At 45.3% G+C, this 13653-nt stretch overlaps 1 protein-coding gene across 4 annotated transcripts in view; it reads left to right on the forward strand.

The window, feature by feature from the left end:
- Positions 1-9160: 9160 nt before the first annotated feature.
- The window catches only part of AUTS2 (activator of transcription and developmental regulator AUTS2), a 1141238-nt gene continuing 1136745 nt past the window's right edge, over positions 9161-13653 (forward strand). For all 4 annotated transcript variants that reach the window (XM_081255239.1, XM_081255240.1, XM_081255242.1 and 1 more), the window contains exon 1: positions 9161-10643. In XM_081255239.1, coding sequence (XP_081111365.1) covers positions 10335-10643 — 309 coding nt within the window. In that variant the 5' untranslated portion in view covers positions 9161-10334. The remainder of the gene's footprint in view (positions 10644-13653) is intronic.

A 13653-nucleotide genomic window follows, 5' to 3' on the forward strand; every position in this document is an offset into this window, starting at 1 on the left:
CAAGAACAACCAACAAAGTGCAGGATATTAGGACGACTTACTTTTAAGCTGCAATACAGCCAAAATATACTGTTAAGAACTCAGAATTGTCTCATGAGTGAATAATGAAATAGCCATGTTTTATTAGCTTTCTTTAAAACTATATACAAGTTGAACAACGTGTTTTTTTGTTTGTTTGTTTGTTTTGCGGTACGCGGGCCTCTCACTGTTGTGGCCTCTCCCGTTGCGGAGCACAGGCTCCGGACGCTCAGGCGCTCAGCGGCCATGGCTCATGGGCCCAGCCGCCCCACGGCATGTGGGATCTTCCCGGACGGGGGCATGAACCTGTGTCCCCTGCATCGGTAGGCGGACTCTCAACCACTGCGCCACCAGGGAAGCCCTGAACAATGTTTTAGAGCACTTTTTTTAAAAAACACTTTTGCAATTTCCTGGAGCCATGATTTCTTTTTTTCTTTGAGCCACAGTGGTTAATCTGATTTTGGTGTTTCAGTAATTACGTAAATTAATGTAGGCTGAGAGTAATTTCATTTGTTGAAATGGATACCAGGTGAATATGTAATTAGTGGAAGGTTGTCTCTTTAAGACTTTGTGTGCAATTTTCCAAGATTAGCCACAGTATGGAAGAAGAGTAGAGTGTTAAATTGTAATAATTTCTGGTCAGTGACCAAACTAGTATCCAGTTTATTTCCTGAAAATTGAAGTAAAATGACAATTTCCTCCCACCTTCTCCTACCAATCAAAGACACATTATAGGGCTTCCCTGGCGGCACAGTGGTTGAGAGTCCGCCTGCCGATGCAGGGGACATGGGTTCGTGCCCCGGTATGGGAAGATCCCACATGCCGCGGAGCGGCTGGGCCCGTCAGCCATGGCCGCTGGGCCTGCGCTTCCGGAGCCTGTGCTCCACAACGGGGGAGGCCACAGCAGTGAGAGGCCCGCATACAGCCAAAAAAAAAAAAAAAAAAGACACATTATAGGGTGAACAACCATCCCAGTTGCGCAGGTCCCATTTTTAGCACTGAATGTCTTCTATCTAGGGAAAACCTTTGGTTCCAAGCAAACGAGGACAGTCAGTCATGCTAGTACACACATCTCACTCAAAAAGAAATATTATACTTACACAGGTTTATTTATTATTATAAATTTAACATATAGAAAAGCAATTTAAAAATAAATTGCCATCCATATTGCCACTAAAATAAAGCAACTATATATGTAGTTTTGTTCCTTCTAAACTTTATATAGACAATATATAATTTAATAATTAAAAAAGCAATTGTAGTCACAAGGTATGTACGGTTCTATGTCACTGATTAACAAATACATATCCTCAAAAAACCATATGTATAATTTTAATGAATCCATAAACTTGTAACATATTTCCATGTTATATTACTTAATTACCCTTTATTGCAGGACATTTATGTTGTTTTCCTGTTTTTTCCCTATTACAAATGATAATGCTAATAATATCTTTATATAATATTCCTCTTTTAAATTTAAGAAATAATACTTTTGGGGAAAACATACATATGGTAGAATCATATTGACAACTTATAAACAGTTCAAATTATAAATATTTTCTTCTGCTAGCTAGTTTCTCATCAGCTAACCTGCTATTGAAATAACTATTTCATGAAAATTCTTGGTAATATGAGCCCATTCTAGAAACTGGCTAATATTCTTTATTTGGATAGTTGAAACAATGTGTTTGTTTGTTCTGAAGCTCAATAAATTTTCATCGCAAATGAAAATGTCGTTTCCTCTTTTTAGGATCTTTCCAAAGAATTAATGGCACTTGAAGAAAAATGAGATCACTGGGTAATCATAATCGTAGAGAAACATCTACTGTGTTCCAAAATTGACAGAGGCATTGAGGAACACAGAAATACTACCAACTCATTTTTGAGGACAGATGCTTGGTAGGAGCCAATTTTTATACTAAGTCTGACCAATGAACTCTCCCTTGATGCTTCCTTCCTTTTAGGATTTCTGAAGGAGAAGTATGAAAATCTAAAAATTCAAGTCCTCTTCTGTACTATAATTAAAAGACAACAGCCTGAGCCTCAACTCAAATACAGAAAGAATAAGTTATCAAATCAGTTACCATTTATTGGGCACCTGCCGATCCTTATCCTCTAGAGTTTATCAAGTGATAGGAAAAAGTCACGAGATGTGTATGTAATAACAAAGTAATAGAAGAGTGTGGTAAGTTTTGTAACGGTGGTGTGGAAAAAGGGGTCGTGTCTCTTTGTGCACCTGCGTATTTATAATGACAAAAACTGTAAACAACCTAAATGTCTGTAGACAAGATATAAATAAATATGTTATGGAACAATCATATACCAGAATATTCGGCAACAGTGAAAATGAATGCATAGGAACTATATGTATCAACACCAATAACTCTCACAAATAAAACATCAAATATAAAAAACAAGTTTTAAAAGAATAGATTTAGGTTGATATCATTTATGTAAATTTTGAAACATGCAAAAGAATGCTACATGTTGTTTAGGGATACTTCCAGTGAAGCAAAAATATAGAGAAATGCATGCAATGGTAAGCATGGAATTCAAGATAATGATCCTCTATGGGGAGGGTGGGGAAGGGTGGGGAGGCTAAGGAGTGGAGAGTGAGGAGGACTCAGTACCAAAGGAGATACACAGGAGGGTTCAAGTTTTTTGGAAATGTTTTATTTCTTAAGCTTCTGGGAGAGTACATGATTGTTCATTATATTATTTTGAAATATATAATAATACATTGAAATATACATAAATTAAAGTGCCACATAGGGAGAGAAGAGGCTGTTGATTCTGAATGGAAGTAGCAATCTGCATAAACTTTTTGGATGAGTTGGTGTTGATGGATAAATTGGTCTCGATGAATGAGTAGACATTCAGTAAGTCCAGATGGCAGGAGAGGAGATTCTGGGGTGATGGACTAGCATGGGCAAAGGCATGGAAATGTTCTGGGTAAGAGCTAGCTTAGGATGCATAGAAATATATATGCTGGAATAAAGGAGGTTAATACTGTAACTGGGACCAGATGGTGAAAGACCTTGAACAGAACTGAAATGTAAAATAATTTACTAGGCTTTATAAATAGGAGCTTATAATTAGGTCTGGGTTATAATTTATTATATTCTTCATGTAATTCCAAAGGATTGTTAATTTCTTCAACCAGGATGTTATCTGAATCTGATCCTTTTAGATCTATACTGCTCCTCAAATAAAAATAAAATCATGAACCATCACAAGTCATCTACCAAACCCAATAGAGAAATTGATCCTCAGCGTTATAATCAGTAATAAATACGGAGATCTCCCATTGGTAGCATTAAAGAGTCATTTACAGGGGCTTCCCTGGTGGTGCAGTGGTTGAGAGTCTGCCTGCCAATGCAGGGGACACGGGTTCGTGCCCCGGTCCGGGAAGATCCCACAGGCTGCAGAGCGGCTGGGCCCGTGAGCCACGGCCCTTGAGCCTGCGCGTCCGGAGCCTGTGCTCCGCAACGGGAGAGGCCACAACAGTGAGAGGCCCGCGTACCGCAAAAAAAAAAAAAAAGTCATTTACAGTTTTTTCTTATGATTATCCATCAATTTCCCCACCTGACCATGTCAATGACCCTTTAAGTATCAATAGAAAGGATTGCCCTGAAAGGAATAGGAAGACTAATTGGTTTTGTGAAAATCTAAAGCTTGTTAAACTTGCCAGAACTACCTTTTCATGTGATCATCATTTGGTCACCAGCAGGTATCTTTCATTGGCTCCATATGGCAGAGTCTGAAGAATATGGGTTGATCAATGTGTCATTCATCAGGGGCACCTGCAGAGATGATGAAAGATTGTATTATTGTACGATATTATAAAAGCAGCACAACATACAGCAAATTGAACTACATGTTTCCTCCCCCACTTTCTTTGTACATTAAAACTGCAGTTTGAAAAACAACTTCCAGTGCCAAAAAAAATTAAAACAGCAGGTGATAATCAGTGCAGACTTACAACAATGTTACTGTGATGGGCTACCTGTCAGTTAAAGCAAGCTATCACATCTCCCCAGGAACATTTACTATAAAAAATGACTTATGAATGTTAGAGAGGGACATTAATGTGTTAGTCTCCTTATTTGTTCATTTGGAAATGGCATAAAGATAGGTCCATTAGCCAGCTCATTTCTACCTTGGTCTCAGGGCAGACACACACACAAAGTACATAACTGAAAGTTATAAATGACCAAAACATAAACCTTAGTGTCTCAAGTTAAAAATCAATTTTCCTAATAAATTAAATTCAAACATTATATACCAATATGGAATATCAAGAAGGATGTATTAATAATTGCCGTGTTGGCAGAGTGCAAAGTGCAAGACTTAGAGGGCTGTAAAAATTTAGTAATTTAGAAAATCTGATACCCAAAATAGCTACCACTGCATGGAAGGCTCAGAGTTTAGTTCAGCTGTTGAGCTATAATAGTATTCTCTGCCTAGTCAAGGTTGAATGTTCAAGATGTAGTTTGAGTATTAATCATTGATTCGAATAAAAGATTGCACAACTGGAGAGGCTCTCCTGGGTTAAGTAGTTTATTCCTTAATACAGACATAAGTTTTTTCCTTTGTGTATTCCAGAACCACTTGAGTGTCTTCCCTACTAAACAAGCAACCTTTTTTGGAATTATTTTTTTAGCTTTTCTCTCTATCAACTACAAACTTGTAGCTAAGAATTCACCTAAACTTCTGCTGATATGAATTATGAATTCATTCAAGCTGCCCATTTCAAGTTTAAGCTTTATCTTTTGTTCTGCCCAGTAAGAAATCTGATGATATGCTATGCTTTAGTTTGGTTTACTTACAGTATTCCATTGGATAGTCACACTGTATGGTATTGTGTGAATAAACCAGAGCTTTCTTATCCATTTTACTGTTGATGAGCATTTTGGTAGTGACATCAATACATGAAAAAAATGAAGTATTATATAGGTACTCATATGTACACAAACAATACCCCCACATAGCATTACATTTTTTTGTTGTTGAAGTGTAATATACATACAGAGAAATGTAATTTGATGAAGTTTTACACACTGAGCACACATGAGCAGCCAGTACCAAGCCCAGGAAACAGAACATGACCAACTCTCCAGAAGCCCTATTTATGGTTCCTCCCAGTCATTAGCTCCCTTCAAGGGTAACTACTATCCTAACTTCTGATAGAACAAAAGAGTTTTGCCTCTTTTTGTACAATACATACTCTTGTGTGTCTTACTTCTTTTACTTAGCATCATATTTATGAGATTCATGTATAATACTGCATTTAGAAGCAGATTGTTCGGGCTTCCCTGGTGGTGCAGTGGTTAAGAATCCACCTGCCAATGCAGGGGACACGGGTTTGAGCCCTGGTGGGAAGATCCCACATGCTGTGGAGCAACTAAGCCCGTGTGCCACAACTACTGAGCCTGCGCTCTAGAGTCCATGAGCCACAACTACTGAGCCTGCATGCCACAACTACTGAAGCCCATGCGCCTAGAGCCTGTGCTCCGCAACAAGAGAAGCCACCACAATGAGAAGCCTGCGCACCTAACGAAGAGTAGCCCCCACTCGCCGCAACCAGAGAAAGCCCGTGCACAGCAACGAAGACCCAACATAGCCAAAAATAAATTAATTAATTAAAAAAAAAGCAGGGCTTCCCTGGTGGCGCAGTGGTTGAGAGTCCGCCTGCCGATGCAGGGGACACGGGTTCGTGCCCCGGTCCGGGAAGATCCCACATGCCGCGGAGCGGCTGGGCCCGTGAGCCATGGCCGCTGAGCCTGCGCGTCCGGAGCCTGTGCTCCGCAACGGGAGAGGCCATAACAGTGAGAGGCCTGCGTACCGCAAAAAAAAAAAAAAAAAAAAAAGCAGATTGTTTATTCTTAGTGATGTATAGTGTTCTGTTATATGAATATATCACCAATTATTTATCTACTGTTAATGAACATTCTGATTGTTTTCCAGTTTGGGGGTTATTATAAATAGTGTTGCTCTGAGCTGTTAATAGATATCTTTTGGTATATATTTGATATTAGTATATTCCTAGGAAAGGAATTTCTGGGCCAAAGTATTTTCATATGTTTACCTTTAAGATATATTGCAGTTTTCCAAAGCGGTTGTACCATATATATAGCACTTGATTGCTTGAGGAATCATTCTGAAGAAGGCATTTCAGCATAACAATTATAAGAACAACTTTTGGAGTCACTCAGGCCAAATTCAGCTTACCACAAAACAGCTATGGCAAGTATGCTTAAACTTCTTACACCTCAGTTTACTTACCTGTAAAACAGATATAATAAAACCTTTTTCAAGATTTATGAGAATTAAATGAGATATTTATTTTAATGCAACTTAGAACAATGCCTGGCACATAGTAAGTGCTTATTATATGGTGTCTGTTAATCATTAGCTCTTACAACATAGACAATATGGAGAATCAGAAACAAATATGGACAATATAATCCAGAAACAATTTTAATTCACTGATGGAAGAAAATTGAGACTCTGACCCAAAAGGCATTACCAATTCCAGTGAGCATTACACTTGCATCCTGAAAAAAAATCATTTAAACATTATCCCAAAATGCATTTGCAAATTACTCTTGCCAGAGGCAAGGTTCTTGGATGCAGTGCATTACCATCCATTTTTTTTCCCTATCAGACATTACTTTTTAAAGACAGGACTGCCAAGGGCTACTCTGGAAAGTCACTAATATTATACTTTTTATTATATTTGCCAATTTCACACCTTCCTCAACCCAACCCCCAAAGTTGTTGAAAAGTGACTGAAAGTACGTTAGTTGCTAGTTTTCCTTGAAACTTATCAGTATTTATGTTCCACATTCTTAAAAATACTAAAAATAAGCCCAGATCCTTGCTTTAAATTACAAAGACCTTGCCTTTTTTTTTTTTTTTCTTTTGTAGGAATGAGCTTGATAACCTCAGAGTAGGTTTCAGCAGCTGCTGGGACAATGCCTAAGAAGTTACACTGTGTACAGAGGTACTTTTTAGTTAATGGCTCCAGCGGCAGCATGCTCAGTTATCTTAGGCAGGTAATTTTGGAAGGTGGCACCGTGTTCCTAATAAATTGCATCAGATCCCATCTATCAGTTACTAGTTTCAAGAAATACAGCACTCAATCTACTTGAAAATATGTGTTTTGAGAAGGCCAGTGGTAGACCTGAAAAGGGACTTTCTGAACATATTGAAACTCTTTGTCTTACAGATGAGAAAACTAATCATTTAACAGTCTTACCTAAGGTCAAACGGTTTGTTCCCTGGACACTTAGAAAGCTTGAGTCTCATTCACGGTTCAGCGGTTGCTACTCTTTGCTCTTGTTTCTCGGCGTCCACCATCCTCCTATCCGGTCCCGTCCCCTACCTCAACTTCAGAAAGATCCAGACCTGGGATCCAGAAATGGGGACACTGAACAACTGTGCCTTAAGGGAATGACCAACCATTAAATTGTCGTAAGTGCAAGATGAGTGAGGTTTGCCTGCTAGAACATTAAGATCTAAGAAGGAAGACCTTCTCTGTTTTATGGACCACTGTATTCCCAGCACAGTGCTTGGTACATAACAGGCTCTAATAATTGTTAAATGAAGAAATGATTGAATGAATATTAGGTATGTCAGGTTGTCACGTCCTTTTTCTTTTCTACCTCCTTCCAGTTGTACTAACAAAACGTGCAGATTTAGATTCAAAGAGGAGAAATCATGTACAAAGCGCCCAGTACGGTGCCTGATTCATTGTGGGCAATTAAAAAACGTCCGTTCATTTTCCTTTTCTTCCAAGTGTAGGGTACTGGGGGTAAGGGGTGATGTGCCATGTTGTTTATGTGCCTGGACATAAACTGACGTGGGTAACTAACAGGCTGGTGGAAAGGGTTGTCGGCGTTTTTCTGATCCGTATCAGAAATTCCAGTGCCCCGAAAATGTACAGCTTTTTTACCCAGAGAGGCTGGTCGCGTTTGTTTATCTATTCTGGGCTGCAGTCAACTCTTTTAATACAACTTTTTATAAGCATCAGCTACTTTGCGGCGGGAGGAGGGGCAGTGACAGGAAAAGCAGGGAACCCCCCTCTCCCCAGATAAAGGAAGCCCTCTGTGGCAGGGTCTGTGTTTTGCGGGTCTAACGAGACCTCGGTCTGCGGCGGTCCCCGCCCCCTCCAGCCCCGCCTCCTCGCCCTAGGCCGCTGCAGCCGAGGTTCAAGTTCGGCACCCGGACGCGCGCTCGGTGCTCCGAAGCCTCCCGCGCCTCAAGGGCCCCCGCTCGAAGGCTAGGAGGACTCAGAGGTCATTAGGGTGCGGGGTCACTCGGCCACGCGTTGTGCTACCACGTGGCAGAAAAGTTTCCAACTCTGCAGTGGGGCTTCCCAGTGCCCCCCAGCGGAGCAGAGGCCCTCGCTTTGGCACCCGCTCCGTTTTCTGTCGCCTGCAGTCGCGCCCCATCTCGGGGAACCCCCGCCCCCCCTACCCCGGTATCCTTCTCTGAATCCCCTCCTTCCCTCGCTGCGAAGGTCGCCCCAGGAAAATACCCTGGGCGGTGGTCTCTGGAGAAGGCGGCCGGGGCGCCTCCAGCTGGCCTGGGGTAGGGGGGTCCAAGGACAAGTGTGCGGAGGAGGGCGCGGAGCTGGGCGCGCGGAGTAGACAGGCGACAGCGGCCCGCACTTGACCCCGGTGCGGCTGGCGGGAACATTCCGCGGCTCCCACACTCCCGCGCGCCAACTCTGTCGGGTCGCAGCTGACCCCACGCGGGCTGCACCCTCCACGCCCCCACCCGCCCTCGCTCCCCATTCCTGGCTCCCCTCCGCCCCCAGTGCGCAGGCCCGGCCGCCCCAGCGCGCATGCCCTGGGCTCGCGAGCGCGGCCAGCCCCCAGCCTTTTGCTTTCTACACACTCTACAACTGGGGAGGGGGCGGGGTGGAGGGAGCCCGGCCGGCCACGTGATCCAGCCGGCCGGGGCCGCGGGGGCGGGAGCGCGCGCCGAGCGAGGCGCGGGGAGGGCGGTGCGCGTGCGCGCGGCGCGCGCGGGCGGGCACGGGGCTGGGCTGAGGCGGGCGGCGGCGGCGGTGGGCCGGCCGCGGAGGGGGAGGAGCGGGAGCTGAGCGAGGCAGGCGGGCGGAGGATGGGGCCGTGCCCGGGCTCCGGCTGCAGCCGCCGGGGGACACGCCGTGCACCCTCCGGCTCGGGGCTCTCGCGGCGGCGGCGGTGGCAGCGTTAGCGGCGGCGGTGAGAGCGGCGTTCCTGGCGCTTCCTGGCCGCGCTTCTCCCTCAGGCTGGGCGAAGAGAAGAGGCGGCGGCGGCGGCACACCGGTGTCTCTCCCGCTGGAGATTTCTTTCTGCTTTCCTCGTCGACTGACTCACCCCCTCCCTTTTTTGAGGAAGGGTGACCTCTTATCTGGGACTGGAAAAAACATTTTTTTGAGGAGGGGGGGTGGGTGGCAGTCTCAGGGGCTGCTTCTTCTCTTCTTTCATCTCCTCCTCCTCCCCCCTCCAAGCCCGAAAAGCAAACCCCACAACTGCTACAGCATCCTCCTTCCCTTCCTCCACCTCCCTTCTCCACCTCTTCCAGTTTCGCCCTCTCCCCTCCTAATTATTTCATTATTATGCTTCCCTCTCTGGGGGGTCTCGTCCCTCTCAGGTCGCTTGGAAGCCTTGGCCTCCCCTGGATGCATTTCTTAAAAATTTTGGAGCCAGGGAGTGAGTTTTCTCTGAGGCGTGTGTGAGAGGCGTCGGGGGTGTTTTCCTGCGCGAGGGGCGGGTGAAGTTCATTGCCCCCACTTTCCCGCGACCTTTTCGGGCCCGATTTGGAGTCGAGGGGGGGGCAGGCGTTTTCGGGGGGCGGGGGGCGCGGCGGAGAATGGCCGCGGGGAGGGCTCCCCGGAGCCTCCTAGTCTCTTGATCAAAGCATTCCGCTATTCTGATTTATTGCCTGCTTGGTGAGTTTTTTTTTTTTTTTTTTTTTTCCCCTCTAAAGGAGACCTGTGTGTTCAGCCATTACTTTGCTCGGCGCTGCTCACAGGAATCTCCGACCCTCGGTGCTGTGGGCAGCCCCGCACTTGGGCTCCTCGCCTCTCGCCCTCGCTCCCGTCCCTCCTCCCTCTCTCCGCCCCTTCCCCCTTTTCTTTCTCCGCTCTTTCTTCCCCTCTCTCCCTTCTTTCGGCCGCCGTCTCCCCCGCGCCCTCCTCGGGGCGGAGGGAAGCCGAGAAGGGGGAGGGAGGGATTGGTGTCAATTTTTTTGTGCGGCCGCGGCCGGAGCCTGTGGCGGGCAGGCGGCTAGCGGGGAGACCCCGGCGAAGCAGAGCCATGGATGGCCCGACGCGGGGCCATGGACTCCGCAAAAAGCGGCGGTCGCGGTCTCAGCGAGACCGGGAGAGGCGCTCCCGGGGCGGACTGGGGGCCGGCGCGGCCGGCGGCGGCGGGGCCGGCCGGACCCGGGCGCCCTCGTTCGCCTCGTCGTCGGGCTCCGACAAGGAAGACAATGGGAAGCCCCCGTCCTCCGCCCCGTCCCGGCCCAGACCCCCGCGGAGGAAGCGGAGAGAGTCCACCTCAGCCGAAGAGGACATCATTGATGGATTTGCCATGACCAGCTTTGTCACTTTTGAAGCGCTGGAGGTAAGGGGGACCCCCTCCCCCCGGTTTCCCTTTATAGGCACGACCCCCGCCCCCCGCCGCCGGCTGCGCCCGGCTCTGGTGCCTCCCCCGCCGCGCTCTGGTCGGTCTGGCTGTCTGTCTGTCTAGGCTGAGGTCTTATTGTTGGTGGTGGGGGGGAGCTGGGGGCGCGGGCAGACAGGCAGCAGGAGGGAATCGACAAGCCGTGCCTGGTCTCCAGGTTTCCTCGTTCTCTCTCGCCTTCCCCCTGCGCCCCCTCCCCGCACCCCCTCCACAGCAGATGGGCAGAAAGAAAGGGGTTCAGGCATCACAACAATGCGCCCCCCTCCACGGAGAGCTCTGCCCCTACTCCTTCCTCCTCTCCCTCCCCAATCATGGCTTCTTGGCTGGTGGAAGTCTGCTGGGTTTGGGGCGCCTGTGGACGGTTCTCTGTGTGCTTTCTACAGAGCCATATGTCCCTGTGTGTGTGTTTGTATAGACCTTTCCTGGGTGTCCTCGGGACCAGAGACTGATGGGGTTTTGTGGTTCTTTGCCCCCCTTCCCCTACCCCCTTTTTTTCTTTAAATTTCTTTTTTCTTTCTTTCCTTTTTCTTTTCTTTTCTTTTCTTTTTTTTTTTTTTTTTTTTTGGTGAAGCTGGGGAAGGGGGCGTTTTCTCCTGGTTGGGAGAAAGGAGGGAGGAGGGGAGGGAAGAGAGGAAAGGATGGAATATCTTTCTGTATTCCGTACAGGGCTCTATTACAGAAAGGGTTAATTGTAATATTATCTATACACATACATATGCACATGTGTGTGTACATGAGCAATTCGGTTAAAGGACAGAAAAATGTACACTAGAGAGGACTGGTGGGAGGAAAGAATAAAATCCTAGCTGGTATCTGAAGGGCTTGTCACCCAATTGTCCCTCTCCTTTTCCTTTTTTTTTTTTTTTTTGTGTTTTCTTTTTTTTTATCTTTCTGATTGGCTTTGTGTGTGTGTATATCTCTGTGTGTCTTTCTTTATTCTTTGGGCACCTGCAGCATTGATTTCCAAATGCACATTTTTCTGCCAGCTAAAGGGCTCCTTGGGGGTGGTGATGGGGGGCAGGTAGGAGGAGATTGTCCAGGGGTCAGAGGGAAACTCTCTCTACCTGGATGGATCTGATTTGGTGCTGGCATGGGTCACTGGCCTGTATAAAGGTAACCTCCTTTTTTCTCCTCCACCCCCAACACGCCACACATACAGAGCGCTTTGAGACTCTGCAGAGTTGGTCCGGCTTTCTTAAGAACAAAACCAAGATAGGAGTTGGTTTCTAGCCTTTTCTGCACCTGGTGTGATGGTTTGAGGTTCCTGAAAGAAACTTTTCCTCTTCCCTTTGGTTTTTGCTGTTATTATGGTATTGTTTGCAATGCTCAAATGCAAGCTTTGTTAATGACAGCTTAAGTCTCACATGCGGTAACTGTACAGGTTTAGAGGTTTAGACGGCTGGTTCTGTGTGTGTGTTTGGGTGTCAAGTTTAAATATTTTTAAAAAGGAAGCCTTCCTGTTAGGGTTGTTCTTTTCTGTTTAAACTGCTTTTTGGTTGGGCTGCTGGTGGTGATGGTGGTGGATGGTGGCTAGTGGTTGGGGAGGAAGGGAGGGTGGTGGTATTGGTGGCCATAGATTCTGATGTTAGTGATTGAATCAGTTGTCCTTGGGTTCTAGAACTGGTGGTTTATTGGCTAAAATGGATCTTATGGAGTTCTTTTGAGTGTTGAGGCTCACCACTTGTTAGGATAATTCTAACTGTGGCTTCAACTTTGCCAAGGTGGGAGGGTACTGTACAGTGTGACCTCTTTCTCTCTGTCTCTCTGCTTCTCTTTTGCTTTAAAATAGGAATTGAAATGTCAATACGTGTCCTAGTACATGAATTAGAAAACGCTGCCTAGGATTTGGTTGCTATCAGTGGTTGGTTTAGGACAGTATTTGTAAGAGCTGCTTATAAGTGGTTTTGCTTCCTGCATGGTTATCCTGCTCTGCTATGTGGCCCTTCTCAGTAAGTAAGCAAGAGGGGCCTCCAGATTCCCATGAACATTTTTGAAGGCCAAGTAAAGATAAATATAACTTATGCAGTTGTTTTTGATTGTTCTACTTTTAATAAATATTTGACTGGGCTTGTGATGTATATGTCTATCCATCTGGCTTTTGAGAGAAAATGTGCCCATTCTAGTTTCTTTTGGGTGTAAAAAAATTTTTAATTTTTAAAGGCCAAGTTTGAAATGTACCATTAATACCATTCCTTTCCTTGCTGTGATTATTTTTCTGCTACTTTTCTAGATTCAAAACCCAGGTTACTTTGGTTAGCTGAATATTACACTACCTTCATATCTGAATATCATTTGACTATCTTTTTGTGGGTATAAAGGTCTGACTTTTTAAAAAGTTTCTTTAAAACTTTATAGAAAAATTTAAACATATACAGAAGTAGAGAGAACAGTATAGCAATCTCCAATGTACTGACACACCACCACCAGGTTCAACAATTGCCAACTCATGTCTCATCTTTAGGCCATCTACTCATTCTCTCCTCCCAGATGTGATGTGAGATGTGATGTGAGAAAATTGGTATATATTTCTAAGTGGTAATGACTCAAAAAAAACCAAAAAACAAACCCACCCCAAAAAAACCCACCCAAACCCATAGTACCATTATCACACCCAGGTTAATTAACAACAGTTCCCTAATATCATCAAATATCCTGTCAGTGTTCACATTTAGGCATCCTAATTTTTGTAGGAAAGCTGTAAATACACTTCTGAGGTTAAAAACACACAGTGGGGAATAAAAATCATCATGTATGTCTGGTTCTCTGGGAAAAGGTAGAACTGTCTGCTGCTTATCACATTTGTGTCCATGCTGGATGGTCAGACATATGTGTGTGGTGATCATTAAAATAAAACCTCTGGTGTCCCACTGTACTCAGTTTGGAAGATTTACTGAACTATCACTAAGAAATGTGAGAGCTTATTAGGAAGCAGACAAGTAAACTATGAACT

This window comes from Mesoplodon bidens, assembly GCF_964165515.1.
Source record: "Mesoplodon bidens genome assembly, chromosome: 15".
NCBI classification, from domain to species: Eukaryota; Metazoa; Chordata; class Mammalia; order Artiodactyla; family Ziphiidae; genus Mesoplodon; species Mesoplodon bidens.